Genomic DNA, 20605 nt, shown 5'->3' with positions numbered 1-20605 from the left:
TTCCTCTATGCCATCCTACCACCCAATAAACACACTCCAGTCTATTAAAGCTACAGGTGTAACTCTGTCGCTGTTTTTGTCTCCCTCAGTAGCTGCTTATGTTTGAACGGTGACATGCGGTAAATTAATTAATTTTCTTTGGAAATGCCAGGATGAGCCATTGTTTTTGGGGGCTATCTATCTATCTATCTATCTATCTATCTATCTATCTATCTATCTATCTATCCATCCATCCATCCATCCATCCATAATACCATATTTTTTTCCTGCTCTCACCTGATCTCCGTCCATCATAGTTGCGTTGCTCAGCAAGTCACTCGGGTGGAAGGAAAGTTGCCTCTGTGTCCCGTTGAAGGTCATGACGAGTCGACCCATGTCAGGGTCCGTTTTGACTTTAGCTTCAGGCTCTGCTTTCTTCTCCCCTTCCTCCACTTTCTCCTCTTTCAGTTCTGTCTTCCCCTCCGTTACTCCATCACTCGCTTTCTGCTCATCCTCCTCCATTTTTTCCTCTCTTATTTTGACCTGCAAGAAATTCAAAGATATATTATTACATGGCACTGATAAATGCTTTGTTCCGATTGGTTGATATCAGCATTCTAGCATTCAGTCCGTTATTTCTAGATCATTCCACGCCGTTAAGGATAATTCACTGTTGCTATGGAGCTAGGGACACTGTTCTGATGGATTACTTCCAGTCAGACAGATATCTACAAACCTTAAAATAGCTTAGAAAATGTTCACTTCTCCAACACACCCAAAGTTACATACTGCACCTTTAAGTTTTTGGATTCATTCTTTTAAATACATTTATGCCTTAATTATTATTTTTTTTAAATCGAGAACCTTTCCCAGATGTTTATTGAATTTTTTTGAAAGTCTCAATTTTCACACACAAAAAAAAATTAGGTCTGGTTTCTTGACACTTGAACCATAAAATGTTCGATAGACCCTTATACCTTCAATTTAGAATTGAATAGAAATTTAGATCAACTTAAAATGAAAACAAAAAAAAATTTCCCAAACACATCCCCCCACACTAAGAACTTTTCCAATATTTTCAGTACCTCTCCGGGTTGAGTTTGTGCGTCCGCTGGCTCCTCCTCCGGCTCCTTCTTGATTTCTTTGCGTGGGAACTTGGAGATGGCTCTGAGCACGGTGCCAGTGAAACGCTCTTTAGTTACCTCGTCGCGTTCGCACGGGACTTTGAAGCCGAGCGGCGTCCACTGCAATGAGACGGGGGTTACATTAGTCACTGTTACGTTTGTCAGAAAATAACTTTCGAGAAACAAACAAATGCGAAATGCCGTTGTTTAAAAGTGTGCTCTGAGGAACTTTCATTGTGTGATAATTCTAGCGCCCCCCTTTGGACAAAAGCGGAAGTGTTTTTACCACGCCAGCTGTTGTTCCTGGGTGAGCGTATACCCATGACAAAGGCATTAAGAAAAACTATATAAAAATAGCATTCTTTAAACTGATGGTCTCGTTTGCTGAACCCTACACGTCTCCTGATAGTTAGCTTGCACACTGCGTGGTAGCTGCTGCTGCTATCGGTGTATGAATGTTTGTGTGAATGGGTGAATGTGTACAAAACAATGTAAAGCGCTTTGGGTCTGTGAAAAAACAGGGAAAAGTGCTGTATAAGTGGACTCCATTTGTGTGGCAGTAGTTTTGCCGATACATTTCGAGCCCGGCCAGTGATACAAAATGAACAGGGGAATTTTTACTGAAACACACTTTGCATTTTGCAGCTTCCAGCGCGGCTGCGGCCTCCTCCTTCTTCTTCCTCTCCGCTTCTCTCTCTCTCTCCTCCAGCTCCTCCTTTCTTTTCTTCTTCTCCTCTTCTTCACGTTTCTTTTGGTCCTCCAGCATCTTGTCCATCACCTTAAGTCGATATGTTAAGATAAGTTAGAGTCACTTTGTTAGTCAATGCTGCTACAGATACACGTCCAGGTTAAGACGGCATTGGTGCAATAGCCTGTATATCCTATAGGCCTATATGTAATTTATTAATTTCTATGTATGTTTTGTATCTCCTTCTTATACTGTATGATGTGTTATACGTTCAAGTCCTTACTTAATGATGTTGAAGCTCTTCTGTCTGTACATGCTTTGTTTGATGATGTTCTGACAGTGACTCTATATGTTCTCTGTTGTTTTTAAATGATTGTCTGTAACTAACTGTGCTGCTGCCTCTTGGCCAGGACTCTTTTGTAAAAGAGATTTGTAATCTCAAAAAGACTCTCCTGGTTAAATAAAAAAAATAATAAAAAAAAATTGACCTGTGTCTTCAATAAAAGCTTATTAATGAAAAATGGCCGCATCGAAATGTGTCTTTTCACAGATCCTCACCTTGTTGGTCCTCAGAAGGCGGATCGCACGGTTCTGGGATTTCACCTGCAGAGACACAAACATGGCGTAAGGAATCTCATTCGCTCTGCGTTGTAACAATACAATATCAATTATTCTGATAGTCGATTCATCTATCGATTATAGAAACAATTAGTCGACTAATTATATTATGAAAAGCAAAATTATCCGTGCCAAGCAAAATCCGCCTATTAAATCTAGCAAGAAATCTTTTTGTTTTACTATGTTGAGGGCTCACATACAATCTACGGTTGAGGATGAAATGCTCCCAGAATTTAGAAATGTTTTGACGTGATGCTGCTGCCGCCATCTTGCTTTGTTTTCCTGCATCCACACTATTTGCACTTTACTTTAGTATTACCATGTAAACATCTGGTCAATGATCAAATTCCTTCGTGATTTTCTCTACTTATGACATCTATTGCAGTATGTCCGTCCTGGGAGAGGGATCCCTTACTTTGTCGACTCTCCCTGAGATTTCTTCAAATTTTTTAATCCCGGTAAAGGGTTTTTTACTGGGAGTTTTTTCTCAGCCGAGCTAAAGGTGTAAGGGCAGGGTGTCATATTGTATCATATTGTATAGAATGTAAAGCCCACTGAGGCAAATGTCTATTTGTGATTTTGGGCTATACAAATAAAACTGATTTGATTTGATTTTGTTTATACCTGGCACATTCCAGTCGCTACTTCACATGCTCAACTCTCAGAGATAGGAAGGAAGCGAGACGTCTCACTCCTTAGCTACTTTCATCATCGTCACCTCTGGAAACAATGTTGAGTTCAACTCTACACAGTGAAAAACAACAGGCGCAATGACGTAGCCAACTATTTAACCAGTATTAAACGTCGAAGTGTCCCTGAGCAAGACACTGAACCCCACATTGCTTCCGATCGTTCGCCTGCTATTGGTGTATGAATGGAAACGTGTGAATGAGAACAGGTCTCCCTTGGTAGAATGATGAGTCTCCGGTCTCAATGGGATTTACTTATAAAAAGGTTAAAACTTTATTTATTTTTTTAAACTGTGTCTCTCTCACCTGTGTCAGTGTGAACTCCACTTCCTTGTGAATGTCTGAAGCGTCGAACTCCGTGTCGCTGAAGTTTTCACAGATATCAAAGGGAAGCTCTCCGTGCTCCTCTGAGTTCACTATTCCCTCCGGTTGTCTGATGCTCGTGATCAGGCCCTGAGGGAAAGACAGACAGAAGAAAGGGAGTATTAAAGCTGGGGTATGTGATTTCTGATTGGTCAAAGTTAACATGAGCTGTACACTTTGACCAATCAGAGCGAGGCTCCGATTCTCTGTTCTTATTGGCTGTTGGGACTGTCCATTCACTTTGGCACGACTTTGTTGGTGTAGACTAGAGCGTGTCAGGGAGGGACCATAGGGGAGGGACCAAAGAGAACAAGTGGAGCGGTTGAGGTATTTGGATTCGAATCTCTATCCCAACTGCTATTTTCTCCCCAAATCCTCCACCCCAGCTTTAACCAAATACAAAAACTAATTTTAAAAGTGACTTAGTATTACAAACGACCACAAAGAAAAAGAAAAAGAAAAAAAATAAGAAAAAAAAGAGACAAATCCAAATGTCATTTTGAGATGACGGTCATCGCACTTATTTTGTTTTAAACCAAATATTTACAGTTTATATTTTTGCCTGTTTTAATAATTATAATGATAGGTGGCTAGACAATTACAGTAAATATAAATATCTATTTATTGTTGTTTTTCTGAAAAAAAAATGGTGCAGCCTTAAAGTTGTCATGTATCTCACACACACACACACACACACACACACACACACACTAGAATAGGATAGGTGTGTATGCGTTAGTTACCCGCTCTCTCTTCTCCTTGGTATAGCTGAAGGTAAAGGGGATCTTGGGTCTGATGTTTGCGGCGCGTCTCTTCCGGGTTGAGACGTCGACCAGGAGGTTAATCAACACGTGGTCGTTCTTCAGCAGCGTCACGCCACAGTCACGATGGCTGAACGTCACGTTGGTCCGAGCCGGGCCGATGTTAGCGTGGATCTGACCCGGGTAGCCAACCATGGTAGACTGGACAGACACACACACAGACAGCAGATTACATTGGTGAGTGTGTGAGTGAGTGAGAGTGTGTGTGAGTGAGTGAGTGAGTGAGTGAGTGAGTGAGTGAGTGAGTGTAAACAAAACTTTGTTTCCTTTTATATTATAACATTTTAATGCTGCAACAATTCATGCTTTCTGCTGTGAACTTTGTCCCAGTCAACTTAAGAGCCCTAAAGATTTTGGCTCTACACAGATGTATGTATGACGTATTCATGTTCACGATGGTTGAGAGTTAATGGGGAAGCACTGGAGGAGAACCCCCTAAATCTCCCAATGCATTGCTTGATTACAATCTATGAATTATTACGCCTGTATCCTGTGAGAACGTCTTATGTTTCTTTGTGTGTGAAGGTTTGACCTCACAAATATGCAACTTGCTCATTGCTATCTACAAGAGAGATACTGTGAATGGCCATGGAAGAAAGGGAGTAGACAGTCCGCTCTAAAGGATACACACCTGCCTCATCTTGCTAGGGACTCAATGACCCTGGACACACGAACCAAGTGTGTTCGCATACACATTATTGTCTGATAAAACCTCTGCTATCCTGTTCATCTCGTTGTCTCAATCATGTATACCAACAATGTAAGACGTGTTTACATTGATTGACACCCTTGCCCAGCTGTCGCAAGTAAAAAATCTTTAAAACACCTGGGTTTTAATACATAAGATACAAGAATTCCTGTAACAGTGAGTGTGTGAGTGAGTGAGTGAGTGAGTGAGTGAGTGAGTGAGTGAGTGAGTGAGTGAGTGAGTGAGTGAGTGAGTGAGTGAGTGTTAGTGAGTGAGTGAGTGAGTGAGTGAGTGAGTGAGTGAGTGAGTGAGTGAGTGAGTGAGTGAGTGAGTGAGTGAGTGAGTGTGTGTGTGTGTGTGTCTGTGTGTCGTGTGTGTAACTGACCGTGGGTTCGATGATCGTCTGGCTCACGATTCCTTCATAAAAATCCGGGTCCAGAATCTGGTTCGGACGAAGATCCACTATTTTCTTCGATTTGCCAAAATGGAAGAAATGGTTACAACATTTTATTGAGTTAGTGTGTGTGTGTGAGAGTGAGTGAGTGAGTGTGTGTGTGTGTGAGAGAGAGAGAGTGTGTGAGAGAGTGAGTGAGTGAGTGTGTGTGTGTGTCTCCCTTGAAACTGCACAGTACACCTTTAAGCGAATACTTTTACCATATACAGTATATAGGCCAATATATATAAATTGCAAAAAAAACCATGTTTCAGAAATTTTAATTAAAAACTTTAAAGTCTAAAAAAACAATATTTTTACCTTTGGTATCGGTTTCGGCTTAAAGCACTCGGCTCCGTTGCTGTCGGCGACGGCTGGCTCGGCCTCCATTTTCTCGGTAACCGCGGAGACGGCTGCGGTGGCGGCGCAGAGCGTGAGCAGAAGAGGTTCCTTCACCCTGCGGATTCTGATCGCAACTTTACCGTCTTTAAGCTGAAAAAAAAAAAAATTAACAAAAAAGGTTTAAAAGCTATAGTGCGTTAGCCTGTAAATCCAGATCCATATCTAGAACGATAGAGGGTCTGGCCACGATCAATAGACCTTCTCAACTCAAGTCAGTAGAGTCAGCAGGTCTGGATTTCCAGGCTAATAGTAGTGCGTCACTTTTCCATATAAATTAATGACGGTTACATTCAAGCCATCGCATTAAGCCCATCAGCTCCACAAAACTCTCTCTGTATGTCTAAATTAAGTTTAGAAAAAAAAATTAACAAAAAAGGTTTAAAAGTTATAGTTGAGGAAAAAAATTGAGAGACCAGTCTGGATTTTTCTTCAACCTTCATCTCAACATCACTGGATGGAAATGCTCTTAATGACAATATTTTTTGGGGGGGAATTTGGTAAAAATGTTGTCAATGGCTAATAGAATTAAACCAAAAGTAAATTTTACTCAAACATAAGCCTATAAATAGTTGAGCGAGAGACACTGAACATTTGGAGTGGTCTCTAAATTTTTTCCAGAGCTGTATAGTGCGTCACTTTCCCATATTAATGAATATCTGTTACATTCAAGCCATCCGCCAAACGAGTTGACACAAAGTTGATTAAGCCTATTATCAGCTCCACAAAACTCTCTCTGTATTTCTAAATTAAGTTTAGTTTAAGCTGAAAAACTTCTAAAAGCTATAGTGCAATCGTTTCCATTTGTTGGCAGTCTAGACAATCATCCATTTCAGGTAAAGTTAAACCCCTCCCCCAAAACTCTCACCGTGGCAACAGTAAACTCCACTTCCTCGTTGATGTCGTCCTCTGAGAAATCCACGTCACTGAAGTTCTCCTTGGAGCTGAAGGGAAGGTCGCCATGCTGCTCCGACTTTATGATTCCTTTCCCGTCCGCTAGGCTGCTGATCACTCCCTGTGGAGAGAGAGAGAGAGAGAGAGAGAGGGAGGGAGGGAGGGAGGGAGGGAGGGAGGACGGGAGAGGGAGACAGGGAGAGGGAGGGAGGGAGAGGGAGGGAGACAGGGAGAGAGAGGGGGACAGGGAGAGGGAGGGAGGGAGAGAGAGACAGGGAAGAAGACAGGGAGACAGGGAGGGAGAGGGAGACAGGGAGAGGGAGGGAGGGAGAGAGACAGGGAAGGAGAACTTATGACATCTATTGCAGCATGTCCGTCCTGGGAGAGGGATCCCTTACTCTGTCAACTCTCCCTGAGATTTCTCAATTTTTTTAATACCGATAAAGGGTTTTTTACTGGGAGTTTTTTCTCAGCCGAGCTAAGGGTGTAAGGGCAGATAAATGGATGGATGGATAGATGGATAGATGGATAGATAGATAGATAAGGGCAGGGTGTCATACTGTATGGAATGTGAAGCCCACTGAGGTAAATGTCTATTTGTGATATTGGGCTATAGAAATAAAACTGATTTGATTTTGATTTAATTTGAAGGAGACAGGCTGAAGAGAGGCTTTTAGATCTCAGGGTTTCACAGTTAAGGCAGCAATCAAGACTATGCACGCCTTCTGCCTAAAATAAAGTCGAAATTAAGGAAAGAAAGGAGAGCACCACCTTCAGGTAGAATGGATTAGTTTGCCTCTGTTTAAGAACAAACATTCTCCAGAAACTCTGACTAGACCTTTAACGGTTAACCATCCCTAAATAATACACGTGTCTTTATCAAGCACGTAAATGATCAGATATTGTGTGTAGGTTGTGAACATGTCCCTGCACGCACACACAGAAACACAGACACACACACACACACAGAAACACAGACACACACACACACACACACACACACACACACACACACACACACACACACACACACACACACACACACACACACACACACACACACACACACACACACACACACACACACACACACACACACACACACACACACTACCTGCTCCCGCGTCTCCTTGGTGTGTTGGAAGGTTGAAGGTATTTTTGGTTTGATGTTCGTGGCTCGTCTCTTCTCCGACACGATGTCAGTCAGAAGGTTGATCAGAACCTGTTGAGGTCAGTTCAGTTTAGTTTCATACAAACACTATAAAAAAAACCCGTAAAAAGACCCGTAGAAAAGAGAGAGAGAGGGAGAGAGGGAGGGAGGGAGGGAGAGAGACAGGGAGAGACAGGGAGAGGGAGGGAGGGAGAGAGAGAGAGAGAGAGGGAGAGACAGGGGGAGGGAGAGACAGGGAGGGAGAGACAGGGGGAGGGAGACAGGGGGAGGGAGGGAGAGGGAGGGAGGGAGAGAGACAGGGAGAGGGAGACAGGGAGAGAGAGACAGGGAGAGAGAGAGACATGGAGAGGGAGAGGGAGGGAGACAGGGAGAGGGACACATGGAGAGGGAGACATGGAGAGGGAGACAGGGAGAGAGAGGGAGGGAGAGGGAGACAGGGACACATGGAGAGGGAGACATGGAGAGGGAGACAGGGAGAGAGAGGGAGGGAGAGGGAGACAGGGAGAGGGACACAGGGAGGGAGGGAGGGAGGGAGAGACAGACAGGGAGAGGGAGAGGGAGAGAGGGATATATAAAAAAATATATATACATGTGTGGTGAGGCAGAAACCTGTACAGGCTTATATAGTAACCACACCCAAAAGTCATTTTCATATAAGAATATACAGGTGAAACTCGAAAACTTAGAATATCGTGCAAAAGTTAATTTATTTCAGTAATTCAACTTGAATTGTGAAAATAATATACTATATAGACTCATTACATGCAAAGTGAGATATTTCAAGCTTTTATTTGTTATACATTTGGTTATTATGGCGTACAGCTTATGAAAACCCCAAATTCAAAATCTCAGAAATTTTTTATATTACATAAAATCAATAAAAAATAGATTTTAAATACAGAAATGTCGGCCCTTTATAAAGTATAATCATGCATATGTCTTCAGTACTTGATTTGGGCCCCTTCTGCATGAATTCTTGCCTCAATTCCAATTCATTTTCCATGATATTCTAATAATATGAGTTTCACCTGTAAAACACAAGCAGATAAGCACATAAGCCAACCTGGTCGTCTTTCAGCAGAGTGACTGTGCTGTCTTTCCTCTCAAACGTCAGGTTGGTTCTTAACGGTCCAATGTTCACGTGAAGCCATCCGGGGTACTGCTTCTCCCCGGGCTAGACGGACAGACAGAAAGACAGACAGACAGACAGACAGACACACAGACAGACACACACACACACAGACATACAGACACACAAAGTCAGATAGACACACACACAAACAGAGTCAGACAGACAGCACACACACACACTTGTTTTATCCAGGCTATGTTTTGTGGGCTCATGTTTTTTTTAATGGGTGTGATATGCATATATATATATCTGTGTGTGTGTTCTGAGATGAATAAAGTACATCTTATCTTTATCTTAAAGGTTAGAGTGTTGCCGTATCTGTGTGTGTGTCAGACTTGTTTAAAGGGTAAAGTGTTGACGTACCTCTGTGTGTGTGTGTGTGTGTGTGTGTGTGTGTGTGTGTGTGTGTGTGTGTGTGTGTGTGTGTGTGTGTGTGTGTGTGTGTGTGTGTGTCAGACTTGTTTAAAGGGGAAAGTGTTGCTTTGTACCTGGGGCTCCACGATGGCCTGACTGACGGCTCCTTCGTGGATCTCTGGGTCAACGTTCTCTGTTCCACCAGGAGCCACTTTCACATCCGTCGCTATGAGACTGTTCTGTTCTCACACACACACACACACACACACACACACACGATTGTATAAAGAAAATGTGAATTAACATGGAGAAGTGCATTAACAATGTCTGAGTTTAAAATGCACCACGACAGACAGGTACCTTCTCCTTGCATGCGGTGAAGTGGACAGACAGACAGAGGAACAGACAGACAGACAGACACACACACAGACAGACACACACACAGACAGACACACACAGACAGACAGGCACCTTCTCCTTGCATGCGGTTAAGTGGACAGACAGACAGACAGACAGACAGAGGAACAGACAGACAGACAGACAGACAGACAGACAGACAGACAGACAGACAGACAGACAGACACCTTCTCCTTGCAGGCGGTGAAGTGGACAGACAGACAGAGGAACAGACAGACAGACAGACAGACAGGTACCTTCTCCTTGCAGGCAGTGAAGTGGACAGACAGACAGAGGAACAGACAGACAGACAGACAGACAGGTACCTTCTCCTTGCAGGCAGTGAAGTGGACCCTGACCCCGGGCGTCATGGCTTTGGGGTTTCCAAAGAACACAGAGAAACTGAAGGAGAACTTCTCCAGATCTTCTCTCTCGATGCTTCCAAAGGTCGGCTGAAACACACAGGACAAGGTTTTAATATTAACTGATGGATGGAGAGATGGAGAGATAGATGGAGAGATGGAGAGATAGATGGAGAGATGGAGAGAGAGATAGATAGATGGAGAGATAGATAAAGAGATAGATAGATGGATGGAGAAAGAGATGGAGAGATGGATGGAGAGATAGATGGAGAGATGGAGAGAGAGATAGATAGATGGATAGATAGATATTGTTCTTACCCCAATGAATGAGATGATGCCCGTGGACCTTCCTGGAGGCGGCCTGAGGACGGACGGACGGACGGACGGACGGACACACACACACACACACACACACACACACACACACACACACACACACACACACACACACACACACACACACACACACACACACACACACACACACACACACACACACACACACACACACACACACACACACACACACACACACACATTACTGTATTTGACTTAAACACTTAACCTATTCTGTAAAATTCTGAATTGGTACCTTCATGGTTGAATGCACTTACTGGATAAGTGGCTTTGGATAAAAGCATCAGCTGTAATGTAATGTAGCCTGTGTGTATCTGGACTTACTTTTCATAGTTGCGTTTGCCCAGCAGCCCCAGGGCCTTGGCTGTCTTGCTGATGTCAGGTTTGGGTTTGGGAGGAGGGGGCAGCGACGGTGGAGGGACGGACACACCAAACACCAACGGCTCATCACAAGCTTTCTTTGGCTCTGACGCAGGCGATTCACCGGGAGGGGCTGAAATCAGTGCTTTGATCTGACAGACAGACACAGTGAGAGAGAGAGAGAGAGAGAGAGAGAGAGAGAGCGAGAGAGAGAGAGAGAGAGAGAGAGAGAGAGAGAGAGAGAGACGGAGACACACACACACACATAAGGATTTACATGGACATGGAGTTCTGCTCGAAATAGAGAAAAAAAAAGTATAATCTTATTCAACTCTGTATAGCCGCAGTAAAATCACAGTGTAGTATAGGGCTGGGCGATATGACGATATCATATCGTGGACGATATGAAAGTGTCTACCGGGAGAGATTTGGCCATACCGTTTATATCGCGGAGAAAAAAAGTTCATGTGGCGGGAGCATAGATGGAGCGGGAGGCAGCTGTCCCTCCGAGTCCCTACAGTTACACTGCAGTTACACCGCCGCGCCACACGGGGGCTCTGCAGCAGAGTTCTGGGCTGCAAAACAGCTTCTTTACCCGCAACAGAAGAAGCCTCATCTGTCGCTCTAGCTGTCTATCTCCGGTGCGCCATGACTACAGTTAACAAACCAACTCCGTGTCACGGTGGCAGAGCAGCTGGTTTTAACGGTCAAAAATATCATCGGGCAAAGGAAACTTGCTTGCTGCTTCAGCGTGCTGTTGCCGTGACGCAGAGTTGGCTTGTTTTAAGCCGCAAACTACATGGGTTAGCTCTCGTGAGCTAGCTGGCTAATAATGACATCGTTAGCCTACTCGGGGCTTCACCCCCGTGCTGTTATTGTTGGAGACAGCCAGCAAGGCTGGTTTTATGTAACTTTAAAACATGTCAAACTTGAAAATATTATTTGTGTTGAAGCTGGAGTTAAAGTATTACCAGACATTTGCTCACTAGTTAATTTTGACAGCCTTTCATTATTTTGATGTAGGCTACTATCAATTGGAAAATGTTGATGCTGTCATTTTTATTTTGCACTGACTGACTAAAGCCAGACTGGTGTGGTATTTTGCACCAGTTTTTCTTTTGTATGGAAATTTAAGTTCCAAGCAAAAGATGAAAATAATCTAATGTGATTAAAGTTCAGTACGGTTATTGTAATCCATTGAATTTAAAGGAAAAATACTATATCGTGATATATATCCATATCGTGATATACAATTACCTATATCGTGATATAAGATTTGGTCCATATCGCCCAGCCCTAGTGTAGTAATACTCTGCTGAAGGTTAAAATATTAACTTCAAGAGAAACTTCCACCCGGGCCAGAGAGCCATGGGTCATGTTGAACCCTGCGGTCCTCACTTACCCACTCAGGTTGGTCTGGAGGCGGGTTGGGCATCACAGCCTCCACCACCGGCTGAAAATACACACACAGAAAATGTTCAGTTATCATTCATTCATTCATGGATGGATGGACGGACGGACGGACGGACAGACAGACAGACAGAGTCTCACCTGTGGGGTCCAGCCAGGTGGGGGGTAGACAGGTGGAAAGCCGGGAGGGGGAACACAGGGTGGAGGGATCGTTGGGTCGGGGGGAGGTATCCTCACAGGGGGAGGGGGGCCGGGCGGCGCAACAGGTGCTGGAGAGGGGGACGGAAACCAGCAGAAATTAATTTAACAGGTTTTTATAATACATTTTTTAAGATATTTTTTTTGCATTTTTTGATGCTTTTTGTAACAAAAATCTTAGAATAAGTAATTCATAAAAATAAAAAAAATCTAAAAAATAAAAAATAATTTAAAGGAAATTTCAAAAAAATAAAAAAAAAGTAAATTTATTTTCAACCATTTTTATTTTATTATTTATTTTTCATAAAAAAAATCTAAAAAAAGATATGTATATAAAAAAAGGTTAATTTTATCATAAATTAATATATTAAAAAAATTTAATTTAATTTCTAAAAAAAAATATAAAACTTTAAGTCAAATTTATATATAAAACTGTATTCATAAAATAAAATAAAAGTAAATTCATAATATAATAAAATAAAGTTAATGTCTTACCCTGCCCTGGAGGAGGAATGGGCTCCGGACCCCCCCCACATATCAGGCGGACCCCAGCCCGGTGCAGGAGGGTGTTTCTCGGGTCCCCATTCCCCTGGCGGTGGTGGGGGGTGGTTGTCTGGGGCCCAGTCGCCCGGGGGTCCTGGGTGTTTGCCCGGTGGCCTCCAGTCAGCATCAGGGGGTCTCCAGTCCACGTCTCCAGGGTTCAGGCGCCTCCAATCGTCCAGATACATGCGCCAGTCCTCCGGGCGCAGAAAAATATATATTCTCATGGTTATTTTGATTGAATTTCTGATCACGATAAGTTAAGTTAAATTACTTTTTTTTTGGAATTAGTATTTTATTGAGTTTTTATACACCACTGTTACATTGAAGTTAAATTACTTTTATTAGTCAATTTAAACGAGGCACATTGATATTTGTCTTTTCGCATCTCCCCTCTCGAGTTCCCACACTCCAGAGGGGGTCCTCACACAGGGTCAGCCATAGTACAGCGCCCCTGGAGCAGTTTTTCCTCACAGAGAAATGTGATCCCTGGAACACTGTTTGAAGTTAGAAAGTGAGTGTTACCTCGGGATAGAGACGCTTCCATTCCTCCATCTGTGCCTGGGGGCTGAGGCTGTCCCAGTCACTGAGGTTCGCCTGGGGGAGGGGGGGGGGGGGGCGGGTATTATCACCATTATTATTAAATACTTCATTTTTGATTTTTTTTCTTTTAAAGAACATAGACAACTGAAAAACACAACACAAAAAAAAGACAAAATAAAATTAACAGCTAACATGGCGTACTCTACTTTACAGGTTTCTAAGGACATTGTTTAAACTAAAGGTAAATGTTAAGCAAGTAGGTTCCTTCAGTACTGTTATACAGTCAAGGAAAGGCTGACATATCTGTATTACCCCCCAGTCCGTTACCTCTGGGTGTGGGTGTCTCCAGTGGTCTGGGTGTGGGGGTCTCCAGTCGTCGGAATGGGGGGGCCTCCATTCATCGGGGTGTGGCCCCCCCCAGGGTCCAGGTGGCCCCCGCGGCCCGCACCAGCCCGGGTGAGGCGGCCCCCGAGGCCCAAACCCTCCACGAGGACCGGGGCCTCCGCGGGGACCCCACCCTCCTGGCCCCATCGGCCCCCCTGGTCCTCTCGGCCCCATGGGACCCATCGGACCCCAGTCAGGAGGCCCTCGAGGCCCCCAACCCATCGGGCCGGGACCGCCCCAACCTGGAGCAAATGGAGAAATTCAAAGGTTTTTATTTTTTTAAGATAATTTTTTGGCATGTTAAAGCTTTATTAGACAGTACAGAGTTGAAATGGGGAGAGAGAGAGAGAGAGAGAGAGAGAGAGAGAGAGAGAGAGAGAGGGAGGGGGAGAGAGGGAGAGAGAGAGAGAGAGAGAGAGAGAGAGAGAGAGAGAGAGAGAGAGAGACAGAGAGAGAGAGAGAGAGAGACAGAGAGACAGAGAGAGGGGGGATGACCTGCAGTAAAGGTCCACGGGTCAGATTTGAACCCGCGACCACTGCAACGAAAGCTGTACCCAATATGGTACGAGCCATCCACTACGCCACCGGAGCGCCCCAATCCCATTGAGACCGGAGACTCTTTTTCAAGGGAGACCTGTTTTCCTTTCACACACCGATAGCAGGCTAACTATCGGGAGCAGTTTAGAGGTCAGTGTCTTGCTCAGGGACTCTTGGACATGTGGCGGGGAGACGGGGGATCGAACCACCAACCCTGTAGTTGAGGGTGGACCGGAAAAAAACTTGCTCACACAGTAGGGATGTCACTTTTTCAAAAATTGAAGTTCGAACAAATTTTTAAAAGACCTGTAACATATGTTTTTAAATAAAGAGGACACACACACACAGGCCTGCCCAGACAAATGACTGGGCCCCTGAAAAGGTCCAGTCCTTGGGCCCTTTTCTCATACTGAACTTGTATCAATGTGCATGATGCGCTTATTCCTACATAAACACATACCTGTACACAGGGCCGGTTCTAGCCAGTTAGATTAGGGTGGGCTACTGGAAATTATAGTGGGCAGAGACACCGACAATGCGAGCGCGCGCAGCGCGCGAGCGGAAATTTTCTGCTCTTGCAAGATCTCTGCACCTGCTTTTTGGCACATTTCCTGTAATGTAAGCCTTTAGACACACCAATGCTGTAGGGGGGTTTACCATGATAGCACTGCTACCAGAAGCTTTCCTCATCAGTATAACAACCATCTGACACCTTCATTTAAAGGCTAAATATGTAATTTTCTAATTTTCTTAGAAAATAATAGATAAAATATACAGAATAATTTCAAAGACACCTCAAAACTTGATGAAATATCACAGTATCTCTGAATTGAAAATACACTTCTGCAGAAATACTGATATTAAGGAATTTTCCGGGGGTCTAAAGCCCTTGAAAGTTAATTTTTTTTTTCCTTTCTTTTCTGGTACCCTGATTTATGTCCAGGTCCTGGCATCACTGAGCTGGCTAGGTTAGCTTGCTCATCATCAATGCATGCAACGGTTTTGAGGGGGAAAAAACGACCCATGATACTTTTAGTTTTTCAATATAAAATGTGATATATTTTACCCAAGTAACAATGAATAAAATGTTTTCTTTTATAGAAAGTTCTCTTGCGAATATAGCGTTCATAATAAAGGTTGGCTAAGTTAGGTAATCTGCAAAAAAAGAAAAAAAAAAAGCTAGAAAGCTTTCCCACTTTCTACCCCTTATGGGCAGCCCTGCGCGCACACACACACAATATAGTATATTGACAAACTGGTGTCCCCCCCAGAGTGTTTCTGACACACACACACACACACACACACACACACACACACACACACACACACACACACACACACACACACACACACACACACACACACACACACACACACACACACACACACACACACACACACACACACACACACACAATTGATCTCTTGAATATAAATAAAGGTTAAATAGATTAAAAGGATTAATATCTGAATATATGTTTTGGACGTCACTCACCTGGATGTCCCATTCCAAACGGGGGTCCGTCATCGCACGGTCCCATCGGCGGTTGGTGCATCGGGCCGCAGTGACGTCAGATCTCACAAGCCAAAACACCGACCAGGCCTGGAGGCAAAAGGAGGCAAAAGAAGGCAAAAGAAGCAAGTGTTATGCACCCTGCGTTCCACATCACATATTTTTTCTTTTTACTACACTTCATTAAGTACAGAAGAGTTTAAGGGCCACGGGAGAGAGAAAAAAAATCAGATAAGGAAGATTGTTTTTCACTATGTTGAGAAATGTCAAGAATAAATACTCCAACATTATTTTAGAGTTAGTGGGGCATTTATGTATTTTCAGCATACGTAATACAATTGACATGATGCATGTATTGGGACATCCTAAATCTTTTTCTGGCATACTAAATAGTAGGGAAGGATGGGGATTGGAACGCAGGGATAGTGTCTGCGACTTGCTAAATGTTTCCTTTGACCTGTAAACGAAGTTTGAAAAACCGACAGCCTTTCAGTTGAGTTTATGTACAAAATTGTGTCGCTTCAACTTTTGAAATCAGCTCCATGTCACTATAACTATATTTAAAAAAGGTGGAGTCAGTGATTCTGGAGGATGCTTGTTGTCAAAATCAATGAACGACTCCTCAAGATCTACCTTAATACCAGTATTAATACACAGCCTAGGCTCTGTAAACTGGTATGTCAACAAAGCGCCCACCATAGCTAGCAACATGCTTGTTTGCGGAGCGTTGGCCGAGTAAAAACACTGGATTTTTTTGAGGATCCTGAGGAGATATTCACTGATTTTGACAACAAGCCCTATCCAGAATAACTGTATCCACCTTGTAAGTTCATGTACTAAATCTAGTCTCTTTTCCTTTTGACAACAGCTCCATTTGCTCCATTGATCGGGCCCCTTCCCTGACCCATCTCCTCACCTTTTAGCCGGCCGGAAGTAGCTCATACACGGCTTGGAGCAGTGGAGATAGCCGCCTAGCTTAGCAGGTCCAGCTACCTACCGTTAATAAAGAAAATACTCCAGTTTTCGTTACACTCGTCGGTTAAACTCGACTAAAACATCCCCTGTAGTTTCATACATTCACTACCAGCTTATGAATTGATAGTAATGTCGAGATTTTCAGTCCTAAACTAAGACAATAACGCGTGAACAGGTCCGGTGTGTTGGTGGATGGATGGTCTATTTTCCTCTTCTGTTGATTTTAATGGCGGACGATAAACGGTTGTTGATTCTTTACCGCCGCCACGCGCGAGGACATGAAACTGCAGCATTCCTCATCCAATCAGAGCGTCGGGATTATTTTACCCGGGAAAAATATGTAAACACGGTCACTATCTAGCGATTTTAATGTGGTCAGAACATAAGATTTATAAAAATAAAGCATTTTTTTAAAAAATTTCACCTGACACCGATGTGCAGCTCCAATTTGTAATATTCCACATTGTAAAAACAACCTTTTGTAATCACCTTTTACTAGCAAAAATGTCCACATCAGAAAATGTGGGTTATTTAAAACTATGATCGGGAAAAACTGTAATTTCAAACGTGTTGTACTAACATTTATATATTTTCTAAATTTCTGCTTGATTCGCTCCATCCAAATAGTTTGGGGTAACACCAAAACCACCACCAAAACAGCTGGTAGCTAAAAGTTACTTTAAATGAGTTAAAACTGAATCCCTTGATATTTTACCTGGGAATCCCATTAAAGGAAATGTAACAGTATGATGTCAGACACGTTTGGCAGCGTTAAGCAGAAAATGCTTTTATTTAGTTTTGCAGCTGAAGCAAAGAAAGAACATTATAGAACATCAACAATATGAATATAGGAATCTCTCAAAATTACACAATATCAGATTTCCCTCTTAGCAACGCACCCACTTCCTTGACAACCACAAAACCCTCCTAAATAACAACGTCCTTTAAAGGTGCAGTCAGTGATTCTGGAGAACGCTTGTTGTCAAAATCACTTTTAGTAAAAAAATCAGTGAATACATCCTCGTGATCTGCAACTTGTCTGTACTGTGTGTCCGCGCAAACACATTTTTTTCTTGGTAAACTGTAAACTGGAATGTTGCTAGCTACAATGGCCTCTTTGTTGACATGCCAGTTTACAGAGCCTAGGCTGTGTATTGACCCCAGCTTTTGATTCAGCACACACACACACACACACACACACACACACACACACACACACACACACACACACACACACACACACACACACACACACACACACACACACACACACACACACACACACACACACACACACACACACACACACACACACACACACACACACACACAGTACAGACAGGTAGCGGATCGTGAGGAGATATTCACTTTTTTTTTTACATAAATTTACTTTGACAACAAGCGTTCTCCAGAATCACTGACTACACCTTTAATGTAAATACAGAAAACAAAGCAGGTGACGGTGGTGAGCCAATAATCAATCAATCAATCGATCAATCGATCAGTTATTGCAAATATACTTCAGACGTCCGCTCGGGGCAAAATAACCCGTCACAATCTCTACAAACATGTAGCAAAGAAAAACAAAAAAAACAAAAAACGTTTGTGTGGAAATCTTACTCTGAAAATAGGAAGTGATGCGTTTGTATAATCTATTTTTTATTTTACTTTCAAATGAAGGAAGCAGCCGCCATCTTTCAAAATAAATCAAGGCAGAACGTGTGACGAGACAAACAAACAAAATAAGATTCATATGGAAAATATATCAATGAGATGCAGACAGTCTCCCACAAACCCAGTCTTACATTTATCCTTTTTACTTATTTGTCTTGGGAAAAATCCGAAAAAGCAGCAGAAGAAATTAAGATTTTTGTTCAGTGTACGGATGATACATCAGGCCACGACCGAGGGAAGGAAAACGTTCTGAGTTTTAAGTCATAAAAATTATTCAAAATCGACATATTTAAATTTAGAAAATCTTCAAATTGTCACAAACGGAAAAAAATTCTGAGTTGAACGTTTACTCAGAATCTTAAAAATGTTTTTGTTTCAGAAGGTTTTAAACTGTTTATTAATATTTTTGATAGTAAATAATAGACTCCACTTGGTCCACCTTTAAAGACCCAACTAAGAATTTTGTAAATTTGTTCCCTTCTTAGAACTTAAATTAAACTCAGAACTATTTATTCGTCCTTTTCCGTACTTTGGATGAAAACACAGAAGGGAAAATACGATAAGATGAAAGCGAGTGCAGGTGTGTTTAGGGTTTGGGATTTAAGGGAGGGGCTAGTTTAAAGGTGTAGTCAGTGATTCTGGAGAACGCTTGTTGTCAAAATCACTTTGTGTCAAAATCAGTGAATATCTCCTCATGATCCGCTACCTGTCTGTACTGTGTGTGTGCATGCCGAAAAAAAAATCCAGAGTTAATAAACAGCCTAGGCTCTGTAAACAAACGGCCCATCATAGCTAGCAACATGCTCGTTTTACAGAGCCTAGGCTGTGGATTAACACCAGATTTTTTGGGGGAAACTGGAATGTTGCTAGCTACAATAGGCCCTTTGTTAACATACCAGTTTACAGAGCCTAGGCTGTGTATTAATTCCATATTTTTAATTCAGCACACACACAGTACAGACAGGTAGCGGATCATGAGGAAATATTCACTGATTTCGACAATACACTTTTTTCTTTTCCAACAAACATTCTCCAGAATCGGGGACTTCCACCCTTTTCAAAGATGGCCGACGATACACTCTAGAGCGTCCCCTTGAACCCCGCTCTCCCCTACTCCCCTTTACACTGTCTGAAAACTGGCTTTTAAAGGTTTAAAGATTTAATTTTTTCTAATCAGTCGAACGGGCTGAAATCTCGCTCTAAGTTTTCAGATTCATCGTCGTCAGAGAAGAAATCGTCCTCGTCGATATCATCTTCGTCATAATCCTCGTGCCACTCCGGAACGTACTCTGCATCGTACTCATCCTCCTCTTCCTCTCCTTCCACGTTCTCTCCGTCCGCGTTGTTGTTGTTGTCAGAGTCGCCGGAGTCTGAAGCGCCATCAGCTTTAGCCCTGGGGATACGAACGACAGAGAAACAACATGTGTTATATTTGATATTTAAACCCCTAACCTCTAACATCTAACATCTAACATCTAACCTAACCAACCAAGGGATATACTAGTGAAATGTAAGACTTGTACAGGTCTTTTAAAAAGCATTTTTTCTTTGTAAATTTTAAAGCCGTTGTGCGTAACTTTTTCATACACATCTCCAAAGGAGTTGACACAAAGTTGATTAAGCCTATTATCAGCTCCACAAAACTCTCTCTGTATTTCTCAGTATGGCAGCGTTTACAAACTGGTGTCGCCCCCCTGACACTGGTGCAGGAGCTCAGAAAAAGAAGTGTGTGTGTGTCAGTGTGTGTCTCTTTCAGTGTGTGTGTGTGTGTGTGTGCGTGTGTGTGTTTTCCCTTCTGTGTGCTCAGAAAAAGAAGTGTGTGTGTCTCTTTCAGTGTGTGTGCGTGTGTGAGACTCACTTCTTGTTGGCGTCTGTGTTGTTGGAGAGGTTGGAGTCCTGAGTGGAGTCTGGGTCCTGGCTCTTAGACTGATAGCCCACTCTGAAGTCCTGGAACACGAACACACACACACACGAACACACACACACACACACACACGAACACA

At 42.9% G+C, this 20605-nt stretch overlaps 2 protein-coding genes across 4 annotated transcripts in view; both read right to left on the bottom strand.

Annotated features, from left to right (window-relative positions):
- LOC307257800 (uncharacterized protein) overlaps positions 1-13556 on the bottom strand; it is a 29688-nt gene extending 16132 nt beyond the window's left edge. For all 3 annotated transcript variants that reach the window (XM_080037138.1, XM_080037136.1, XM_080037137.1), the window contains exons 1-19: positions 13502-13556; positions 12932-13173; positions 12380-12507; positions 12231-12281; positions 10793-10980; positions 10430-10472; positions 10076-10201; positions 9488-9592; positions 8931-9041; positions 7811-7918; positions 6671-6817; positions 5725-5895; positions 5356-5439; positions 4205-4423; positions 3405-3551; positions 2350-2394; positions 1735-1881; positions 1065-1223; positions 277-522 (exon numbers count right to left, since the gene is read on the bottom strand). In XM_080037138.1, coding sequence (XP_079893264.1) covers positions 277-522; positions 1065-1223; positions 1735-1881; positions 2350-2394; positions 3405-3551; positions 4205-4423; positions 5356-5439; positions 5725-5895; positions 6671-6817; positions 7811-7918; positions 8931-9041; positions 9488-9592; positions 10076-10201; positions 10430-10472; positions 10793-10980; positions 12231-12281; positions 12380-12507; positions 12932-13106 — 2400 coding nt within the window. In that variant the 5' untranslated portion in view covers positions 13107-13173; positions 13502-13556. The remainder of the gene's footprint in view (positions 1-276; positions 523-1064; positions 1224-1734; positions 1882-2349; positions 2395-3404; positions 3552-4204; positions 4424-5355; positions 5440-5724; positions 5896-6670; positions 6818-7810; positions 7919-8930; positions 9042-9487; positions 9593-10075; positions 10202-10429; positions 10473-10792; positions 10981-12230; positions 12282-12379; positions 12508-12931; positions 13174-13501) is intronic.
- A 4146-nt stretch (positions 13557-17702) lies between these two features.
- The window catches only part of cul9 (cullin 9), a 42313-nt gene continuing 39410 nt past the window's right edge, over positions 17703-20605 (bottom strand). The window contains exons 31-32 of the mRNA XM_080036762.1: positions 20461-20549; positions 17703-19995 (exon numbers count right to left, since the gene is read on the bottom strand). Coding sequence (XP_079892888.1) covers positions 19776-19995; positions 20461-20549 — 309 coding nt within the window. The 3' untranslated portion in view covers positions 17703-19775. The remainder of the gene's footprint in view (positions 19996-20460; positions 20550-20605) is intronic.

This window comes from Ammodytes marinus, assembly GCF_949987685.1.
Source record: "Ammodytes marinus genome assembly, chromosome: 11".
NCBI lineage: Eukaryota > Metazoa > Chordata > Actinopteri > Uranoscopiformes > Ammodytidae > Ammodytes > Ammodytes marinus.
The sequence above is the reverse complement of the archived record's forward strand: the minus strand, read 5'-3'. Positions and strand labels throughout refer to the sequence as shown.